The 22,720-nt window shown below is 40.5% G+C and overlaps 2 protein-coding genes across 3 annotated transcripts; one reads left to right on the top strand and one right to left on the bottom strand.

The window, feature by feature from the left end:
• Window positions 1–2,300: 2,300 nt before the first annotated feature.
• On the top strand, window positions 2,301–4,274 carry fbxl3l (F-box and leucine-rich repeat protein 3, like). Of its 2 annotated transcripts, XM_030766539.1 has the most exons (5): window positions 2,301–2,402; window positions 2,442–2,687; window positions 2,881–3,003; window positions 3,172–3,343; window positions 3,631–4,274. In XM_030766539.1, exons 1-5 carry the CDS (start codon window positions 2,301–2,303, stop codon window positions 4,272–4,274), a joined length of 1,287 nt encoding a protein of 428 aa, XP_030622399.1. The 2 variants fall into 2 exon arrangements, with proteins under 2 accessions (XP_030622399.1, XP_030622398.1); XM_030766538.1 differs by having other exon boundaries at window positions 2,301–2,687.
• A 2,256-nt stretch (window positions 4,275–6,530) lies between these two features.
• Window positions 6,531–21,310, bottom strand: atp10b (ATPase phospholipid transporting 10B). Its single transcript, XM_030765539.1, has 21 exons — window positions 20,901–21,310; window positions 16,802–17,006; window positions 15,494–15,579; window positions 14,984–15,090; window positions 14,639–14,770; window positions 14,042–14,169; window positions 13,693–13,945; window positions 13,361–13,575; window positions 12,476–12,658; window positions 10,962–11,508; window positions 10,767–10,861; window positions 10,538–10,664; window positions 10,183–10,367; window positions 8,994–9,273; window positions 8,740–8,816; window positions 8,512–8,637; window positions 8,015–8,215; window positions 7,701–7,781; window positions 7,455–7,559; window positions 7,112–7,299; window positions 6,531–6,798 (listed from the first exon to the last, which is right to left on the bottom strand). The coding sequence occupies exons 1-21, from the start codon at window positions 21,308–21,310 to the stop codon at window positions 6,531–6,533; spliced, it is 3,999 nt and encodes a 1,332-aa protein (XP_030621399.1).
• Window positions 21,311–22,720: the final 1,410 nt, after the last annotated feature.

The raw sequence follows: 22,720 nt of genomic DNA, 5'->3' as shown, positions 1-22,720 counted from the left end.
TTTATGGCCCTCGTAACAATAAATAAAGCATAATGGCTTGACCTATCTCTCCTTGTGGTTTGTTTGGAAAATCAGACTGGATCATCAATTTTTTCCATTCTAATTTAGCTTACAAGAACCCTGAAAAGTGGGTGTTTTTTTGCAAATCTGCTGTTTATGAGTCACAATGTGACAAACATGAATATATGTTTTTTTTTTTTTTTGACTGATCAGTACATTTATAAAATCAGCACAATAGACCTATCGACAGTAAGCTGGATGATAAGTGGTTTCAATGAATGGATGAAGGATCCCACTTTATGATCTTAGAACTTATCTGAAGAGGATCCTCAAAGTTCCTCTGTGAAAGTACATGGCTGCTGTGGATCAACTAGTTAATAAAGGTATGAGCACAAAGTAATACACTGTGTATTAATGTGTAGCACAGAGTAGTAGATTGATGATTCCATGCACTGGATCCAGTCTGCAAATGAATTCTATTCTGTTCCTTTGAACCCTATTAAAACTTATAAAGGACTATTATTTAAATATACAATCCAAAGCACTGATAATATCTTATGCGGTAATATATTGTAATATGAATGATAATAGTCCGTTTGGCCATAAAGGACTTAAGGGAGATGTTAATCATTTTTGTCAGTTGTTCATTAATAACCATTAAAATGCTTCATAAAGCCATACTTGGCACAACATTCTTGAAATAATATACCAACAAATCTATTGAGTTATCCAGGGATGCAGATAAGTACTAATTTAATCCAATTTCAAGGTAATATTTCGAACTTTACAATGCCAGGCAAAGGTTGTCTCAGTGACTGTCACGTTTTAGCAAACATAATTTTAAAAGCATACTTGGACGTTATAAAAAAAATAAAATAAGATCAAAGGGAGCTGCAATGGTATTATGTTTTCATACTTGTTATTGCACAGACCAGTACAGTTTTTATTATGGTTGTGAGAACCACTTTTTTCATATAAACGGGAAAATAGGGAGAGATGTTATTTGATGCTTCAGAGAGAATTCTTTTGTTAATGCTTGCAAATAGCATACAGCAGTGTGAATACGTGACGAGAAGAATCTGTGCTGAAACGCTGAACAAAGATGAGATCTACTATCTTATTTGCGTTCGCTGCTGTAAATACTGATTATAGAGTTTTGAGAACAGCTCTAAGCGTATCAGTGACGTTTCGCTGACACACTGACCTACTTTCGGAGTGCGGCGTGTGTATCCGCCCTATTCACGGTTGTAAGCTTTGCAAAAGCCAATCCGTTTTCTATCTAATGACAAATAAGCTATACAATTGCCAGGAAATTTGTCAAATGAAACCTAATATGTTTTCGTGAAAGCCAAAATACATCCATTTGGTGCTAATAACAGCCTACCTTTACAACTAAAATTGTTAAACACGCTACAGTAGTTGTTTGTTTACCAATCAGATTATTTACCGTGAATATCCTATTAAATCTACGTGCTGTAACTACATCTCAGTTAAGCTACTGCAAGATGTAATGCACAAATCACTATAGGACGTCGAAATGCAGGAATTAACTATCGTTTCTCTTGCTTGTAAATGCTGACCAGGGAAGGCACAATGTAGTTCAAAGAAACCCATGTTTTCCCGCACTCACGTGCCACTCTTCCCCCCTGCGCTGTGTACCAAGCTGTTGAATACTGTAGTTCTCAAGCCAAGAGCTCGGCTTATTATGGGGCACGGCTGTTGAGTATTTATAAGATAGCATTTGGGAATGATCCACAGCAATGTCTTTTCTCTGGAATGAGGTTAGCCCAGCGATAAACGACGTTTAGACGTTTTGGAAAATATGCTTTTGCTCGTTGTCGAAGGACACTAAAGGAAGTAAGTATGATATTTTTCATCGGTTTACAACGGCGATGGTTGCTTCCTCTTGCAAGAAAGGGAGAAGTCATCTTTAATCTCGGTGCATGTTCACGGATAGGCTTCTCAGTGTTTACTATACGGAAACCAAGATTTAGCAAAAACCTGCGTAGTCATGGAACCTTGAATATTGCGAACCAACTGCGCGTTTATTTATGAGACAGTGAGCTTGGATTTGGTGTTTGATTCAAATATTGATAATCATTTCTAGACTACTCTAACATTTATATGTCATCATTGTCTTACAATGGTGTAGGTTCAACAAAGATAACAGAGGATATTCAGCTATACTAAGAACACACCAGTTTAATGTTTTGCCTTGACATTTAGCGTATCTAGAGTGTTGCGTAGATTGTTGTGCCATAAATGTGCCATTTGCTTAACCTGTATTTTCACTCTGAAGGATGAAGCGAGGACGAGTAAACATTTCATCAAAATGCCAGGGATTTGCTCCCTCTGAGAATCAAGGAAGACTCAAAAGACACAAGAGTGGGAATCCTAGTTTTGTCCAAGGAGATTCCACTCTCCCGCAGAAACCTGTGGAGGACTGGGGGAACCTGCCTCATCATGTTGTCCTTCACATCTTCCAGTATCTGTCTCTCGTTGATCGGGCTCGGGCCTCGTCCGTTTGTCGGAGGTGGAATGATGTCTTTCACATCCCAGATCTGTGGAGAAGATTTGAGTTTGAGCTAAACCAACCAGCCACATCTTACTTGAGGTCCACTCATCCTGACCTCATCCAACAGATCATTAAGAAACACGCTCAGCATCTGCAGTATGTCAGCTTCAAGGTAGAACATTTCCCCATGACCATGTAAAAAACAGATGATGACCAGATCTTTTAATGGCCCACAGTAAATTGCTGGGGAGATTCATCCTTGATGCCTACCTTAGATATGATATGATATGATATGATATCCATGACACTATAAAGTGTTTTTATAATTATATGTTTGGGTCTTTGTCCACTCAAACATCCTACAGGTTGACAGCTGTACTGAATCAGCCGAAGCAGCATGCAACATTCTCTCCCAGTTGGTGAACTGCACCATTAAGACTCTGGGATTGATTTCCACAGCACGGCCCAGCTTCATGGACGTGTCTCAGGTATGAAACACGTCTATTTAAGGCACACTACTCCAACTGAAAACCTTCCATAAATCATGTTTTACGGTGTGTGTGTGTGTGTATGTATATATATATATATATATATATATATATATATATATATAAAACGGTGATTGCTGAGCACAGCATTTTCTTTTCTGTTCTCAGTCACACTTTGTGTCAGCATTGACAGTGGTGTTTGTCAACTCCAAGTCCCTGTCCTCTATAAAAATTGATGACACGCCAGTTGACGACCCTTCCCTTAAGGTGCTTGTGGCAAACAACAGCGACACTCTGAAGTTACTGAAAATGAGCAGCTGTCCCCATGTCTCACCGGCAGGTGAGTTTGTGGTGTCACATTTACACAGAATAGCACTTTCATGGAGAGCGGTAAAAACAATATGAACACAATAACACATTTTTTATGACACCGGAAAACCTTTCTTTGTTTCTTTGTAAACCTGTTTTCATCACTTCAGATGTGTTATTTATATGCTTACATATACACACACCCAGTATGCCCATATAAAAGTGCAAAGGGCCAGTTATAAATCCGTGCTTGTTTACAGATTGTCTTACTTAGGCAGCTTATGGATAGGCTAACTGTGTGTTTCCTCTTTTTTATAGGTATCCTCTGCGTGGCTGATCAGTGTCATGGACTGAGGGAGCTGGCATTAAATTACCACCTGCTGAGTGATGAACTGCTCCTGGCTCTCTCCTCAGAGAAACACGTGCACCTGGAGCACCTGAGAATTGACGTGGTGAGCGAGAACCCCGGGCAGACGCAGTTCCACACCATTAAGAAGAGCAGCTGGGATGCCCTGATTCGTCACTCGCCGAAGGTCAACATCGTCATGTACTTCTTCCTGTATGAGGAAGAATTCGAACCTTTCTTTCGCGAGGAGACACCTGTCACTCACCTCTACTTTGGACGGGCTGTCAGTAAAGACATGCTGGGTCGCATTGGCCTGAACTGCCCGCGTCTGGTGGAGTTGGTGGTGTGCGCTAACGGGTTGGAGCCGTTGGATGAGGAGCTAATCCGCATCGCGGAGCGCTGTAAGAGCCTGACGGCCATCGGCCTGGGAGAGTGCGAGGTGACCTGCAGCGGCTTCATGGAGTTTGTGAAGATGTGCGGTGGTCGTCTCAACCAGCTGTCTATCATGGAGGAGGTACTAATTCCCGACAACAGGTACAACATGGAGCAAATCCACAGCGAGGTGTCTAAGCACCTGGGCCGCATTTGGTTCCCTGATATGATGCCCACCTGGTAGATGTACAACAAGGTACCCAGAATAACTTCAGTTGAACTTTTCTATGAAGTTATCGTGTTTTTAGCCCGGAGGTACCGTGGAAATGTTGCACCAGCCGTTTAGCTTGTATTTAGATTAGGAGCAGAGTGATAACAAATAAAGGAAAAATGCCTTTTTCATGTTTCATAAACTCACCTTGTGTTGCAGTTACATGTAAATGTTATAAGCAGATAAGTGTGTTTCCAGTGTTTCAGTTATTGTGTATTAAAGATGAAACATAACCCAGCTTTCTTTTAATAAGGCCATTTTTGATGTTCAGCATAATGCTCAGCTTAAGAATATTTATGCTTTTATTTTATATTTCCAGCCTTTTTTTACTAATATCAGTTATATTACAGAATATATTTAGTATTATTATCTATAAGAGATATATGTGATTGAAATGATACACACTACAATGATGGGAAAGGTGGGATATTCACACATTATATCCTCCATGTCGTTGCGTCGTAATGGGTTCCTTTGTAGTTGTCTCATACATAAAAAATACTTGTATTGTTTGTAATTTTTTTACTTTTAATTTGCGACGCATTCATGGCAAAACCGGCTGTATCATATTCCATTTAATGGCTCAAAGATACACAGTAAATTTTTATTTCATACATTTTCATAAAAAGGGTGTATTCAAAATTACAAGTCTTGGTTTGCTGGGACTCATTTTCTGTCTTTGTATGTCATTTGTCATGATGCACATTTCTCTCTAAAAGGGATTCAGTATAAAATTCAGTTTCTAATATGACACTGTTATTTTACCAAATGCAGTTAGTACTGCTATTTGAGCATGTTTTTTCTCAAAATACGTATTAAAATACTAAAGTGTCACAGCTTCACAGAAAATGGAATACATTTGGTTTTGTTGCATTTGATAAACACTAAGATTAATTCAAATGATGTAAACTGTCTTGTGTGTTCATCAAATAAGTCACAGTATCTAGCAAACACTGGAAAAGCAAAATAAATAAAATCATACAGCTGACATTAAGACTCCAACCATCTTGTTTGTGTTTTTGGTAGGTTGTTTTTGCTGTTCATTAGACCGACACTAGATGGCAGACACGTATAACCAGAGAGAAGTATGACATCGTTATGTAAAAATGCAAAGAGCTCTGCAAATAGAATCAGTAGAAGACTATTTTTTATTACAAGCATGAGCTACAGAGGACGCTTCAATTACACATGTCCATGAGGTGAATCGGAAAAGTGAGATGTTCCCCTGGTCATTATTTGGCTGCATGTGTGCACAGGCAGGATAATCACTGACCTCTCCAAGAGTGAAAAAACGTCAGAGAGACGTCACAGAGACAATTAAGTATTCAAATAAAGGAGGAGATGAACTCTGTGTTCTATCATGGCAGATTATTCTCTCTCTCTCTCTCTCTCTCTCTCTCTCTCACACACTCTCTCGCTCACACACGACCAGGTTCATACAAAAACGTGTTATAGATATTAACTAATCAAAAATTAAATACATAGCAAAGATGAAAAAAAAGTGCCTTCCCACACTGCAGTACATGTGTTTCTGCCTTCTGCCGTCATAAACAACACGCTCTGAACCCAGCTACATGAACAGAAAATACCGGAATATTATGTAACATCTGCAAACCTCAATTATTTCATGAGGAGCTTGAAGCACCAGTGCATACAAATGTGCTCTACGTGACGACAGGAAATAGATCTCTGGGAGGGAGACTAGACATCCAAGCAATGTAGCTGGAGAGCATATCGCATTCAGGTGTCTGCAACAACAAAACGGTTTCAGATGTATTGATCATTCTGATCACTGATTGTAGCGAATAATGGTGAAAGGTTATGGCTACACCTTGAAAGCCTTGTGGGAAATAAATGGCTGCAATAAAATGTTATTATCCAGGAGCTTTCTCAAATAAGAGGGAGAGAGCTAGAGAAAAGCACATTCAAAATTGAAATGTACTGCTTCGAGGGCATTCAAAACATTTGTCAGCAGAACTATGTAGAAACATACAAAAAATATATATATATAATAAACAGTGCAGTTATACATTCTTCATAAATAATTCTTTTTCAACCGTATTTTGTTTTTAACAATGCCCTCTCATACCGGTGAGAATGTCTGTGCCTCTCTGCATTCTTCGGTATGGGGTTGTGCAAATGTAAAAATCTTATTCAGTAGTGCTAAACAGCAAAACAAAACAAAAAAAAAAAAACACCCATAGGCCTGTATGGATGGCCTGTTGTGTCCTAGGTGCTTGTGTCACAGATGGAGGAATTGCTTCTCGTTCTGAAGGGATTTTCAGGGGCATAAGCGATGTCGGGCTGAGGAGCGCCGTCTACGGGGTTGATGGGACGAGGACGGGAACGGGAGGACATCGTGTCAGGATATGGGACTGACATGTCTTGCCACTCCCTGATCCAACTTTCCCTTTCAGAGGGATTGAGGCGATCCAGCTGACGGGCGTGAAGGTGAATGGAGGGAGCCAGTGTCCCCTTCAGGACATGCACTGTGTACCTAAGGCAAATGCATAAATGTGGCAAACATGACTGTGCTGCTGTAACTGAGAGCATTACTGCTAACCGCGTTCTTGTTAAAACAGGTATACTGGGAAGGTCAAGTTAGAGAAAAGGTGAAACAAAAGTGAAAGGAACGAAAATGTAAAAACAAATTTGCTCCAGCATAAGAATTTTAGAAATCGAATTCAACTGTTCAAGCACAGTAAAATAAAATAGCCCCTTTAAAATCACTCAGGAATGACATGTGAGTTCTCGTATTTACAATGACATTTTGTCTGAGCTGTTCAGCACTCAAAGGAGAAACAGAATACCTGGGTAGCAACGCCACAACAGTGGTTAGGATGCAAACGAGGTAAAACACAGGATCGGCCATTTGCTGCTGCAGGATCCAGTAGGGGTCAGAGGGAGGGTTGCAGCTGACACAAACAGCACTGTAGGCCAGAGTCACAATGAAGTAGCTCAAAACACTCCCTACCATGATCACCCAGTGAACCACGGTCTGAGGAAGGCAAAGGCAGACAAAGCATTTGCGGACACGAATTAAAATGGAGCTTAAAAACGTTTGACTGTCATTTTTAAAATGATAAGGACTGAAGACTGTTCTGTCTCGGCAAATATTTTATTGAGGAGTGCAGACATAGCTCGACAACTCACCCACGATTGGATCTCAATAGCCAGATGTAAAATGATAGTGAACAAGGACACTGTGTTCATGGGAGTTCCAAATGTGAAGATGTCAATATCTGAGCCATGGTATGTCTTGAGAGAAAGAGAGAGAGAGAGAGAGAGAGAGAGAGAGAGAGAGAGAGAGAGAGAGAGAGAGCGAGAGTAAGAACCCTATGATAAGACAAACCATTAGAGCAAAATGATTCACAAATAGATTAATATTCACATCCTTACCCAGTAAGGGATGAAGAAGCAAACTAGACTCTGATAGAAGGAATCCAGTATAGCAAGCCAGAAGTCCGAACGCCGGTATCCCTGAAATTAGAATGACACGACAACATCAGTCCACACTCTCATCCAAAGAAAGCAACACAGTCATACTCTTTGTCATCAGCTGTGATGCCAGTGAAGAGAAGTGATTTAGTGACTTGCATATTTAAGTAGAAATGGACAACACCATGTAGCCTATATTCAAAGCCAGAACCTCCCATGGCTGTAACCACTGAGCAACGACTGTGAACAGAAACAACAGTATGACAAAGACTGACCTCTGAGTGTTGTCCAATCCTGTAGAGCTGAGGAAGATTCAACAGTGTGAAGGCAGAGACGTCTCTGTCCATAATCCCATACATAATGGGTGGAGTTGATGTGAAGAACAGGTTGAAGAAGATCAATAGCCAGTAGTCAATCATGGAAGTGCCTGAGAAACCACAGAAGAACTGGTACCAGAAGAGGAGGTTCACGTAGGCCTAAGACGGAGAAAATGTCAGATTTTATTTTTTGTTCACATTAAGAAACGCTACATTTCAGAGACACAAATAGGATATTGTAACAAACAAAATTAAGAATTTACAGACGAATCTTTAATAAATGGCAAATACTTAGTAAATGTATGTAATAAAGCACAGCATATGAATATGTCTGAAGTTTTAACACAGCTTTAGTTACTGTCCTGATACTTCAGTTTTTGTTATTCTTAATAATCATACATATACGCCAGGTCCAAAATATGCATATGGTATTTGCTCTTTCTTGTGATAGTTACCACATTCTTATAGAAGAAGTAGATGACCATGTTGGCCAGTCTTGTATAGCACCAATGACCGTGGACAAGGAGCAGTTTTTTCAGATGTTTGAAGCGTGCAATGGCAAAGTCACTAGCCATGACAGCCTGTTGAGAAGAGACACATGAAACAAGTCAAAACTAAGCTTGTGTATCTGACACATTGTATCTGATACATTTTAACACTATTTAATGTTAAGGAACACAAACCTGCATTCCCTCCTGTCCAGAAATTCCAATACCAACATCCGCTGCTTGAATCATGTTCACATCGTTGGCACCATCACCTAAATCAAGCGCCATTGTTGTTAACAACAATTCATTCCACATGTTTAAAACATATTCATTTATGGCACGGAACAGTCCAACCAATGGGCTATAACCAAAAGTCCTCTGACAAGTCACTATCATCAATCATGTCTATTCAGTTCCAACAGACTGCTTTCAGGCGTATCCTGTCTTACCTATGGACAGCGTCATGACCTTCAGCTTGTCCCGCACCAGTTTGACCACTTCACTCTTCTGAAGAGGCGTGACTCGACAGCACAACACAGAGCGGCAGTGTTTGCACAGCTCCACGAATCTGGCCTTCAGGTCCTCCTCCAAAGCCAGATTGAGCGTTGGCCCATCAATCACCAGACCAATAGTGACATCTGATGTCACACTTCCCACGTAACAGTCCATCGACTGAGGATATTTACGTGCTTCGGCCAGCGCGCCGTCCAGACTAGATTTTAACGCAGCCTGCCAAAAACAACGGGGTCCTCTTTTTAATTCTCACTGAAGGGATTTAAGAATATTGCCTTCCCAGCACAGCCAAGGGACCTTTTAGGTAATCTCCAGCAGCAAGCAATTACCAGGCTCCGGTTCCATTATATTCATCATGGCTAACTGTATAAGACAGTAGACTCTGGACTGGTGGTTTATGAAAATATTCAGGTCATCTTGAAATTAAATTCAGCTGTTATCCACTGTACTATTGGGTCCAAATGGAGTCTTACATCATTCAATTACAATGTATTTACAATGCAACAACACTGCCATATTTTGACCTTGGAAATAATACAAACACTGCAAAAAGGCTAGGATTTGGCAAACTGTATTTTGGGAAGGCAATACCAAGAAATGCACAAAACACAGATTGAATTAGAGCCCAGGTATATCTCGTAAACCTGTGAGGGATACAGTGACAAGATGGAGCGGGAGCTGTTTCATGCCCTCCCCAGAAGAGTGGAAATAGGATTACAGTGGAACAAAATGAAGTATTCTGGATAGAAAACTCAGTTCAGTTTCTTTTTAGTTTCTGGGACAGACTGAAAGAGAAATGCAATGTGTCAATGCTATTTGTCTGTTATATGCAATGCATATCAGACAAATACCATGGACACATAAATGCCAATCGAAACACTTGAACAACATATGCATAATGTTTGGTCATTCCATTAGAAATTCATGCACCATCAGACAGGACACATGGTAGAGCAGTCCAGCCTGAACTGTTTAACCACATTGATTAAAACATGTCCTTATTAAGCATTCTGGTGCAGATCAGGTACAAATCAATGAATTGTGCAGCTAGCATGCTAAGAATATGGTAAGAGGAGGAAAGTGGTTCGACAGCAATGAGATTGGGTAAGACATGCAGCTAAGTACCTTATTGGGTAAGGTGAGTGTGAACAGCAGGTCTCTCTTATCCAGCAACTTGCAGGAGTAGGCAATATTGACAGCTGTTTCTGGTTTGTCCCCAGTAAGCACCCATACTTTCATACCAGCCACTCTCAAAGCCTGTATAGTGTCCGGAACACCCTCTTGGAGACGATCCTCAATCCCAGTGGCACCTTGAAACACGGCATCATAAACTTGTTTTACCAGGACAACACAGTAGCAGGATATCGTATATATGAAAGTTGTTCTATATGCCAGGAATGGCTCTGGTTTTTATCAGTAACCTGTTTGTCAGCAAAAGAGAAAAACAAGACACAGATTATCGATTTAACGTGTTTTCTACCTAGCAGAGTGAGCTCAGTCTCTATCTTGACAGCAGATCTCAACATCAGTTCATCTTTGTTCTTGATAGCAGACAACGCTTCTCTTCTGATTTTTAACCAGTCCACGTATGCCTGTTCAGTCAAAACCTTAAAAATTACAGAGACATCGTTAGGGGACAAAAGAATAACAAAAATTGTAAAATAAAGAGAGAAATAAAATAATAATACACAAGTCTCTGAAATTTTTACCTTCTTGGCAAAACACAGTGTACGTAGACCATCCCTAGCATACATCTCAAGGTGTGTTAGGGTGTTGGCTTTAACACGTTTCCTTTCACTTTTCACTGCAAGATTCAACAATTGAGAGTCAGAATTTTTGTTCTCAGAGCTACATTGTCAAAAACGTATAGGAAATGTCCAGTGATTAAGCAAAGGTCTGCTTACATCTTGACGGAGGCTCCAGTAGGTCCATGATGGCAGAGTCAGCTCCTTTAGTGTACAGTATGATTTCTTTGGTGTAAGGGTGACGCACCAGCACTGACATCCTCTTCCGAGTGGAGTCAAAGGTCAGGACATCTAACACCTCAAATTTTAGCTCCCCTCCATCCGGGAGCCCGACTGACACATGGTTTGGAGTACGCTCCTTCAAGATAAAGCCATAGGCTTTGGCTGCATGTACCAGAGCTGCCTCGTCTGGACTCTCCGCCTCGTAACATACCTCGTCAGGACCTGCCCGACTGCTCTGTCTGTGACCCGAAGCACTTCTGTTCCTGACTGAGCTACCGTTGACCTTTTCCTGCTTGGAATGGTTGATCTCAGCAACACCCATGTCACTGGTGATAGTAGCGATGTCCTCAGACCCTTCGTCATCCAATGAAAAAGGGTTAGCAGGTGACTTCTGTTTTCCTTTGATGGACAGGCTGGAGAACACCTTCCCAAACAGGCCTTCAGGTGCACCCGTTGAGGGAGTGGATTTCCGACGCCCTCTGCCCTGTACAATACAACATATCTTGAGCTCTAATCCACCACGTATCATTTATCTGTTTCATCTGTCTATTTCATTTTGGTTTGCCACTAACTGGACTTTAAATAATTATGCCCTACTGTCTGTGAGTCTAAGAGTGTGAATTTGTCATTTTGATTAAAACTGAGAGGAATTGGGGCACCTATCTGGCATGATTCACTCGCTTCATTATTCAAACTATTTTTTATATATAGATATTTAATGTTTAAGTCTTATCATCTCTTTGTATCCATTTGGTTTAGACATAACTTCATTCAGCAAGTCTGCAAGCTGCATAAATAGCTTAATATTTATTTAGTTTAGTTTATTAAGTTAAAATAGAGTTGTAGGTTGGTTTGGAAGTTTAGCACACTCCTCATCAGTGGGCTACTTCTCTGAGTTCTGATGAACTTGGGATGACGCAATCACACCCAGCTGCTAATCAAATTAATTAGGGGATGACCTCAATTCTCTCTTGACTGTCTCAGTTTTGCAGGTCTGAGGCCAGAGATAATTTGTACCCTGGACGAAGTGATTTGGTCTGGGTCCTCAAGAGTAATTTAGGAAATTATCACTGACCAGCGATGAGAGGGATTCAACTTTTTACAAACCTTTCCATTAAATTCTCATCATTAAAGTTGTGTAGAGGGCAAGTGGGAACACCACTCACTTAATTGGTGAGTGGCATAAAAATGCCTTGATTGCAAACAACTTCACAGAGTTTTTTTGGACTTGGAGTTAAAATTAGTCTCGGAAAAGCAGTCACAATACTATCTTCAGGGGTAACGATTGCAGACACATGTGTGCTACATAGTAGCGGACTAATCTGTATGGCATGCTATTATTATTGTTATTATTTTGACATGAGGGCACTTTTTGTACTGTGACTCAGTGCTTGTGAGCATAACCCCACCCTCCTGGTTTCTGCAAGGTCAGTGTCATTGTGTGTTCTCACCCTCTGTCTCTGGGCTGTTGCCGTGGAAACCACCACCGTGTTGCAGATGGCGAGAGTCAGAAAAAAGTCCAGGTAGGGCTCATTCGGGTAGAACTCACACGTGCGGCCGTGGCTCTCCACCATCTGACGGTTTGCATCCTGGATTTCTTGTTGGAGGTTTTTGTCAGGCGTAACCTCAGTTTCCTGCACGGAACACCGAAAGATAAATACCATAACCTCTGATTATTACATTGCAAATCTATTTTTTTTTTTAACTTGCTATAATCTCCCATATGTTATCATGAGTTTGTTTTATCAGAAACTAATAGGATCAAATCAAAACAAAAGGTGCAGCATCATATGAAAAAGGGCAGGGAGCAAAGGCAATCTGTACAATATCAGTAGCCCATGTTTAATGCACCCCAGCATGCCCATATGTCAACACACAGAAACAGAGCAGATCAGCGCCAGTATTGCTGTGCTCATCGTTGACACCAAACTGCTTGGCCATCTGCAGGGCAGACTGGGCGCATGAAGGCGTGTGGAAGTTAGCTAGGTCATGTATGGTTACAGAGACAATACACAGACGAGACACACCTCCTCATTTTTCTCGGTGTCATCTCAATGCCTCACTCACTGTCTCGTGTATTGTGTTCTACTCAAAACAATACAGCAAAACAACTGAAACAAAGAGTGACTGACAAAGGATGCTAATCTAGGATATGCTAACAGACATTTTTTTGGACATTCTTTTTGTTATGGAAAAAACAAACAACTGTCTATTCAAAGGTCTTGTGAAAGACATAGAGTACCTTTTCTAGAGTGAGGTCTGTCAATTCTAGATAGTTACAGTCTCTGCTCTTGCGAAAGGATATCATAAAAGCGACTTATCCTCTAGAATCTCACCAGCGGACTGCTGAAGGCCAAGTCACTCTGGGGACTTGTCGGGACCTTTGGTCTGTGATGATTATCGACACTGGTCCTAGCACCATTGCATACGCTCACAACCGACGAGACCTCATCATCCTCGTCCATCGAGAAAAGAGGTGGCAAATTTCGCTGTTGGTAAAGGGTGACCTCCTCTTCACTCTCTGTCTCACTAAGCACTGCTAGGCGTATTGCTGTAAACACACAAAAAAAAGACACTCTTAATTATTGTAATCAGAAGGTAAGAATGGATTATTTTTAGTCTATCTTCACTGAGGTGTAAAAGAATCACCACATAAAAGCCCACTGACCGTTCTCATCGTGAGAATATTCAGTACCCATGATGGTGCACCTCCGAAACACCATTTTGTTTTCAGTGAGTGTTCCGGTCTTATCAGAGAAAACGTACTCAATCTGTCCCAAGTCCTCTGTAATGTTCAGAGCCCGACACTGGACTTGGGTGTCCGTCTCACTGTCGTACAAGTCAATGTCCTGAGAGATGAAAAAGATCTGTCCCATCTTCACCAACTCAATGGACACATAGAGAGAGATGGGGATAATGACCTGAAGAGGAGAAAGAAACCCAGAGTTTGAGCCAGAGACTTCATTGGGACAATTAAATATTTTCACAAAGAGCAGCCACATAAGCGTACTCTGTACCTGTAGTAAGATGATCATGGTGAAGAACATGTAGACTCCTGCAAGCACTGAAGAGATGTGCTCGTTCTTACCCTCTGGAATGAAAATATGAGGGGCGCTGGGGAAAGTTTCCAACCAGATAGTGTGACCTGTTAGGGATAGAGGGAGATAGGGAGAGAAAAAGTGAGAGAGAGAGAGAGAGCGAGGGAGAGAGAGAGAGAGAGAGAGAGAGAGAGAGAGAGAGAGAGGGATTAATCTTTGCCTTCTCAAAAGACTGCCCTGTAAGTGAGTTATTCTTGGTGTCTGTAGTGTCCTTTCTGAGCTTACGCCTGATAGAATGAAAAAAAGAAGGAACAAGAGGATTCTGTCAAGGTCGCCAAACCATTTTACTCTCAATCTCTGAAGCCTGCCATAGGATCATCTTTAATGGACAGGCTAAAGTATAATACAAACATGGATCAGAGTTTTGTTCATTTCATGACAGCGTAGAATCACTGTGCTGATCTTAGTTCAGCCCCATGATTAAACAGGCCCCCTCTCCTGCCAACTGTCCTCCCTCTCTGCATGGCTGTTACAGTGGGGTTTCTTATTAGCATGAAGGATGTCTTTTCACTGTACCCAGAGCTCCAACGAGACACATGGCGAAGAGCATAATCACACAGAAGACAACATCAGCGTTCAACTTCCTCTCCAGCTTACTCCGCTTGTATCTGGGTGCATTGTTGTTTAACATGGATTTGGTCTCATGACCTGTAATAAAATAAAACATTACAAATTACAAAAAAAAAAAAAATCAGAGTGTTTCTAAGTATGCTGTTGGACATACATAAAAAAATGTAACAAAATTTAACAAAGGAAAGCATTGAGGTTTTGTTTCCATGCTTTGATGAACTGATGAATATTTCATAAGTCCTAAATTCCAAGCATGTTTGAGGAAAGAAAATGAACATATGAGAAAATTACCTGCATAGACCACAATTCCTGATGATTCATCTGTATTTCTTATTGTGCATCCTCGTAGCAGCAGACTGTCAATGCCAAAGCCCAGTTTTCTATTATCAGTCGTTTCTCTACGGCATGAAAAGAGTATCCTTAATGACCCTAGTAACTCAGTTCAAAATTTTCACATTTCTCATTGATTTATTCCTCTAAGGTTGGAATGTTAGATGACTATTAAACAATGCAATGGTGCATCAGAAGCAACTCTCAGCTTGATAACCCAGTTACTATAGTTGCGATAGGACGTGCGTGGGGCTAAATTTGTTTTCGTTGCCCTACTTCATGGCCTGGATCTTCTTTGTGAAGTGTGTAACAGCGCTGACAGTCCCTATCTGGACAACAAGTAAATAGTGTATTTGTGTATCCAGGCAAAAACTATGGACAATGCAGAAACTGCTTAAAGACGGTAAATAAGAATGAGAACGGGGGATACGTGTATGTTTAATTGGTTTTGAAAGCATGTAGAATACTCACAGGTAACCATTGAATGTATTGAGGTTTTTGTCAGGCTTCTCACATGTGACAGTGCAGTTGAATTTTACAGGGTCAAATGGAGAATTCTGAAACAAAATTGAACTCTAATCATGATTTTTACCTCTTTAATGAACAGACAATGAGATCCTTTTCCAACTTTTCAGTATTAAGGAGTTTACTATGTTGGTCATACCAGGAATGACTAAAGATTTTCATTTATAGCACATGTAATTAATGGCATCTTGCTTATCTTATATCATGTTAACATACAAAACATTATCAGGTACCAATCTACCCGTTTCTAGCCCCATACAAAATCACTGGTAGTTAGCAACATGGGTTGTGTGTCAAGTGCTCCCACGTAATTCGATGAGATGAAAGGAATCTTAGTCATAGTTATGCTCGGAAGATAAACAAATGAGAGACACCATGTCTCGGGGGTGTGCAGGGGATGACTGGATGGATAGCTGGCATTTCCCATAATAAGGAGCTTTGTAAACCAACCAGTAATACTAGAATGTTCTTTTTATGTTACACTGGCATGAAAGGACAGTAATGGAGGATCCTCTCATAGAATATATATGTGTGGTATGTAGAGCAGGGGGGAGTAGTTAGTAAACTGTCATGTTGATATGCATTTACCTGAGTGCTAAACTTGGGTGTGAACAGGTAGCAAATAAAAGGGAAGCTGCTAAAAGCGCCAGAGCATGCTACGCTCAGACACTGGGAAACAAAAGTAAAACTGTGTCAAAAGTGAACTCCAATGGACTTTCTGGCCTTGTCGGACTCATGAACCATTGTTTATAACGAAATGCTTTCGGACCTCAAAACTAGTGGCAACCAAGCAGCAGGAATATTTCATGTATTTAAAAATAATGCATGTGATGCAATGCAAATATAAATACATTGTGCAATTAGGTTGTATGTTGTAGCTAACATTCCATGATACTATAGTCAGTCCCTTTGAAAACAATGGGGCGTATCCAAATCTGGTCCAAGAGTCATGATGTCCTGCCAGCTTTCTTTTTTCACCAATCACTTCGGTCAGTCTGATGAAGATCACAGAGACTGTAAAAAGCACCCTCTAATTATCATGTAAGGGTAAAAACCAGGAGGTCATCGCCTTTTAGAATGAGCCTTGTCTGCTCTATAAAATGCACCCTATAAATATACATAGAAAAATAAAATGATTTGTGTAAAGGTAAAAGTCAGGTGGGTGGGGGGAAAAAACAAACAAACTGCAGATGTATGTTATGGTTGACAGACAGAACTTTTCCATTGCCAGACCTGAGAAAATGAGAATCTCACCATGGCAGAGTAACCAGGCACCACCTTCCTCTGCTTCAGGTTAGTTTCTCCATCAAGATTGGCTGTCTCCATGTGGCACACTCCATTAGGGTCAGATGTGTGCAGGAGAAGGATGTCTGCGGGGATGACCTCATTGGAAAGCACTTTCACAAAGTCCCCCACTCTCACATCCTTCCATCGCTTCTCCACGTATCTCATTTCTCTCCTAAAACAAGAGCAGGAAAGGATACACACATTTCTGTCATCAGATCTTAGCCGTATTCAAACATGCATAGTACAATAGTACGAATCTGGCCTTAGAAATACCGTCGAGGCACCATGACTGAACACAGTGTATATATTCACTGTATATATTGTATACAAATTCTATCTGCTTTGATGTGTGGTTTGATATTATTCAGACTGAAGAAACACAGTCTCCATAATCAAAATAAGGAGCAGTATGTCAGTAATAATATTATAATGACAGAGTGCCAATGACTACAAAGTAAACGTGAGTCGGGAAATTAGAAAAGAAGAGATAAACTGCTGTGACGTGGCATGGCTCTCCCGACTGAGAATCAGATGTTAAAAACTGGATGGTGAAGCACGGGGGGAAAAAAAGGAAAAAAAAGAAAAACGATGACTAAAACACATCAAGCATGTTGTCTTACGTGTAAGACAGGATCGGGTGGGTTTTAAAAAACGGTAGCCGTGCCATGTCACAACAGCTCCGGCCACGCCACAGAGTAAAGACAACATCAACTGCATAATTTTAGCATACCTACCGCGAAAACTCCCAAACGGATTATTTGGCCACGTAAGCATGTGGAATGACAACGGCGGTTTGTCGTTCACAAAGGACTTAGGGGTGTCGTGGTAAAAATCAGTGTCTAACCAAATACATTTGAAATCACGCCAGCATTTTTTTAAAACTGTAATTTATTGTAAGGTGAGATCCTGTTGCTCGTGAATATCATATTCTATTGTTAAAACGCTGACAGCCTAACTATGAAAACCAATTGTTCCACGTTGCAAGAACAACTCTGAAAGGTGAGTATTTGGAGAGAAGTGGCATTCGAATTGGAGATATTCTTGCACACGGTAAAGAAAATGCTGACAATGGCGAATTAACTCATAAAATCAGACAAGGAGTTTTCTTTTCTGCAAGCCAGGCGTTATTCCACTTGGTCTATGTGATGTCTGTTTCAGATAGTACTTAGAGATACATTGTGATAAGAATTCTACAAGGGAAGACGTTTCTTTGCTATTTGTGATAAGAGTCGTCTATTTCTGGGGTTTGACAGTTTGCATAAACATAAAAGTGTTAGAAATGATGATGGTGAGGTAACACCTGTGCTTGAATTCCTGACTAGCTTTCACACTGCAAAAAACACTTCTCGTCTTTCTGCAAGAGGCAGCTGGGAAAGGTCACACCTCTGACTTCATGACATCAGCACTTTATTCAGCCTATTGAAGGAGGAACGTCACAAAGCACAATATTTTTTTTTTTTACTTTTGAAGGCTAAAATGAAATAGGAAAGAAATCAGTGATACATGATTTCAACTGTGGAGAAAAAAAGCAGTGAACTGATTGAAATTTTGTCAAGGAGCATGCTGCTTTACAAAATGAGCTAGAAAGGCAGCATAAAGGTCATGGTTATTGAGTTTATTTATGATTACCATAACTTTATGTGTTTGCTTAGAAGTGTGAGAACTGACTTTGCTCGATCACAAGACACAGGATTTTCAAGAGGTTATTTTCATGCGACACCAACTACATTCCAGACAGGCTGAAGTGTGAACGAACTGGGAAGGTCATGACTCACGCAGCACAAACCTAGTGGGCACAGAATACATTTTTTTCTCTTTTTCTGTGAACAAACGCGTGCAATAGAGTAGTTGGCGTCATATTTCGTGCTGTTGCATGAGTGATGAACGGAGGCATGCGTACGTAATGTTTGGAGGCTTGTAGGGTGTGGGACGTTTCTTGTTTGTTGACGTCATACCTTTGTTTGGAGATGACCTCTCAGACAAGCCTCAGACGGTCGCTGAATAAACGATATGAAAATGTAATTGCGATAATCATGTTACTATCTTTAACCCCTCTTTAATTTACTCGATGATAATTCTTTGTTTTATTGATGTTTTCAGTGCTTATTTCAATGATACCTCCCTTTGATTGTCTGGAATAAGTGAAATTTGAATGAAAGTCACGTGAACATTGACGTTTTTCGCCTTTTCAGAATGGAATGTACTAATAACAACAAAAGAAGAGGAATTTACACGTTGCTTAAATCCCACTCCCCATAACAGAAGCCTTGTGTCTCTGATAAATGAAAGATCATTTTAAAATCACTAGCTTGATGAAGGATCTTGGCAGTATAATACAACAGGTGTGTAATTTATTTGTCATTATTACAAATGAAAATTACTGTTGGCTGATAATGAAGTAATACGATAAATTGGGTTTATGCCAATTTAATCTGGTTGATCAAGTGGAACATATTCACATGACAAAATAATGGAATGAATCTTTCTGTGTAGTATTCTTCCTGAGACTAAATCGGTTCATTAGAACGCTGTATTTTTCAGTGACCTTTGCTTAATTCGGACATCTTAATGAAGTTAGAAAACAGCTCTGGTAAAACAGTGCAGCAACAGCACAGCAAAGAGAAACTAGAGATTAAACTACAAGACTTGAAGTCATCGATAAAGGAAAGCCGCAGTGTGGCAAAGACACACACACACACACACACACATACACACACACACGTATATACACACATATATATATATATATATTTTAATCTCTTCACAACTTAACCAACTATACCCTTTAAAAACAAAATTTGAACAGATTTGTTTTACTGTAGAGGATATATTTTAAATGGTGCCAGGCAACATTTAATTTTTTGTAAATATGGATGTTAATTGAACATAAACTATTAATGAAGGCCAAAAAAAAAACCCCTGAAATGGGGTGTTGGAGTGGGAGCGCACCGACCTGACATTGCCAACGATACAACTTTGCGGACCCTGAAGTGGTCTGTGTGTGTGTGGTCATATTTACTCAGGTATTGTCATGTGTTCCAGTGTAGGAAAGTACCACAAGTGGTCTGTTAGGTCAGTGAACCTAACGGCTTTCTTACAGTATACACTCAGTACAAAGCGATGACCTCTAGTTTAATCCCATGTTTGAAGAAACCTGCCAGTGTATTTAACTCAAATTTTCCAGTTTGAGTCACAACAAACAAAATGTATGTTACGTGGACAGTACTGATAGTGAAACATTGTATAAAACAGTTAGAGACGACTCCTTCAAAAAAAAAAAGTACCCTATGAAAACAAATAAAAGGTGTCAAAGGGCCTCAATGGACGACAGGAAAACACATTGCAATGAGTCATGTATTTACTCCACGTCAGCTGACTCAGCTGTGTGCAAGAGAACACAGAAGACCACCTGGGTTAAACTCGCTAGGAGACACAAACTGAACAGAAGCTCAACTAAGAAAATACGGATAAATAAAAACACCAAAGAGACCAAGTAACCATGGTAATGAGTAATGGATTTTGAATCCTCTTTGAAAACGAACAGCCTTTCTGAACCGTACACTTAAAAACTGCTGCCTCTCGACTGTTGTGAATTAGTCTTTTTTTTTTCTCTTCATTCATTCTAAAATGGGACCCGAACAACCTACTCACTGTCTTCTCTCTGATGCAATGCTGCAACAAGGATTTCGTCAAAAAGCACACAATGCGTTGGATGTGAGACATTGTTGTGAGGCTCTTCAAAAGAAGAAAAATCTCCCACACAAATTTTATTTCTAGGTCAAATATTCCCATGGGGTTTTGAAGCGCATATGATGTGAAACACTTTGCGCACAAGCCTTCATACAAACACACACACACACACATACACGCACTCAAATACACTTACACATGGACCCAACATTGCTACACATCTAGCTTATTAAAATCATAGAAATGCTCAACATTATCTAGATATTTCTCATTTTGATTGCATACCTATTTTAATCTAATCTAAGTGTAAAGGTGTATATAGATATATATGTATATCACAGATATGTGTGTGGACGCTGAAGTATAAGTTGTTTACCTGCTGAAAACAAGGCAGGGCGTGTTATTCAGCTTGCGGTCAGTCTGGTACCTCCTGAAATCTTCCCAGCCATCTTTGACAGCAGTCAAAGCCAGAATGATACATATGGGTATGAGGGCGACCTCAGGCTGGAACGCATTCACCACAGGGACAAAATTTAGCACCGCGAGACCCACAAAATATATGTTGGCAACTCGCCGGAATTGTCCTATCAAGTTCAGAGGAAGGAAAGACCAAAAGGTATACTTGGTGGTTTTGATGGAATTTCCTTTGAAGTGACGGTTCGGCTGCTCTTTCTTTTTTAGGCCCTCGTAAGGCAGGTTGGACACCAGCGTCCTTTCAGTGCTCTCTCTCTCCTTACGTCCCAACAAGGTCCTACGGAGGAGGGCCAGGGGGTTAGTCCAAGTCATGTTGTCTCCGTTTTCATTTAGTGAGTCTTCTTCTCATCTGTCTCGGCAATGTGTGATTTTCCTCTGCTGTGTTACATCCATGTGTCTGAAGACTTGTACTGCTCTTCGGAGGACACACCTAAATTTACCAGTAATGTCCCAAATCGCCTCTCCCACAAACCTTTGTGAGGGAGTGACAAAGCGAGAGGAGACATGACACAGTGAAAGAACTATCCAGTGAATACACCTGTCAAACTCCCCCGACTGCCCTCTGTGAAGAAGTAAAACTCTTGACAGAGGTAAAGGTATGCTGTTCGTGCACTGCATACCTTAGGAGGCAAGTCAAGAAGCTACTAACCGCAGGGCAGATCAGATGTACAGACGAGATCTGATGTAAAGTGGATACTGATGTGTAGGGGATAAGATATTATCCCACTGACCCAATTAAACCAATAATAGCATAACATTAAAAAAAAAAAAGAAAAGAAAAAAACATTAGTCGCATTAATCCTGTCGATGTGGTAGACATTTGCATTTAATGACATGTTTTTTTTGTAGAATGTCAGTGCAGAGAATAGCGCTGGGCAAATCACAAAGCAAATCACAAATGTATCGTTACACGTGTCATCCAATCAAGAACAACACGTAAAACTTTGTAAATATGAGCGAGGAAACCGTTCACAAATATGTCGCCGGGGAACTGTCAACGTCACCTAGCGGTAAATATGTTGTGAAACTCGTTCTGTGGCAAAGGCTAAACTTTCCATTAATGTCAGTTTCCACATTTGTCAGTTGATGTTATTTAAGCAGTGATCAGTAAGAATGCTAATCTCACACGTACAAATTGCATTCGATTTGATATGAAAAATGAATGCAATGCAAGAATCGTTAAGACATTAGCTTGGATGTTCTAAACGACAACAAAGACAGCATATAAAAAGAACAGTGTCAGCTCTTTATGTGGTGAAGATAACAAGAAACAAAAAAAAAAAAAAATCCAATTTAGTAATCCTAAACCAATATAAGCCATGGGTACACGAAAACTTCACAGCTATCAAAGACCAGTGCTCAAGGCCCATGGCTTAATTATCTGCAATCCAGACGTTGCAACTATAAGAAAAAAAAAATGCCGTTGTATTTTCATGAATTATGATTAATATACACTATGCTGAGATTAAAAGATTTAAATTCATGTATTCTGGCAAGAAGACTGACTCTTAGTAAATCGCTGGCTCACAGAGAAGTGAGCTAACACAGGCCCACAGCACACCATGTGTTTTCCCGGGCGCAGATGAAAGCTGAGCTGCAGCATCGAAGTGTATGCCTCGCTCATCCCAGGATGGCTGGCCCTCTTGTTTCCTGTAGTGTGGTGGCACAGCTGTTAAAGTGGAGACAGCAACCCCCCTCACCCCCACCCCCCCCCCCCCCCCC

The sequence above is a fragment of the Chanos chanos genome, chromosome 2, assembly GCF_902362185.1.
Source record: "Chanos chanos chromosome 2, fChaCha1.1, whole genome shotgun sequence".
NCBI lineage: Eukaryota > Metazoa > Chordata > Actinopteri > Gonorynchiformes > Chanidae > Chanos > Chanos chanos.
This window is presented reverse-complemented; position numbering and strand designations above follow the sequence as displayed.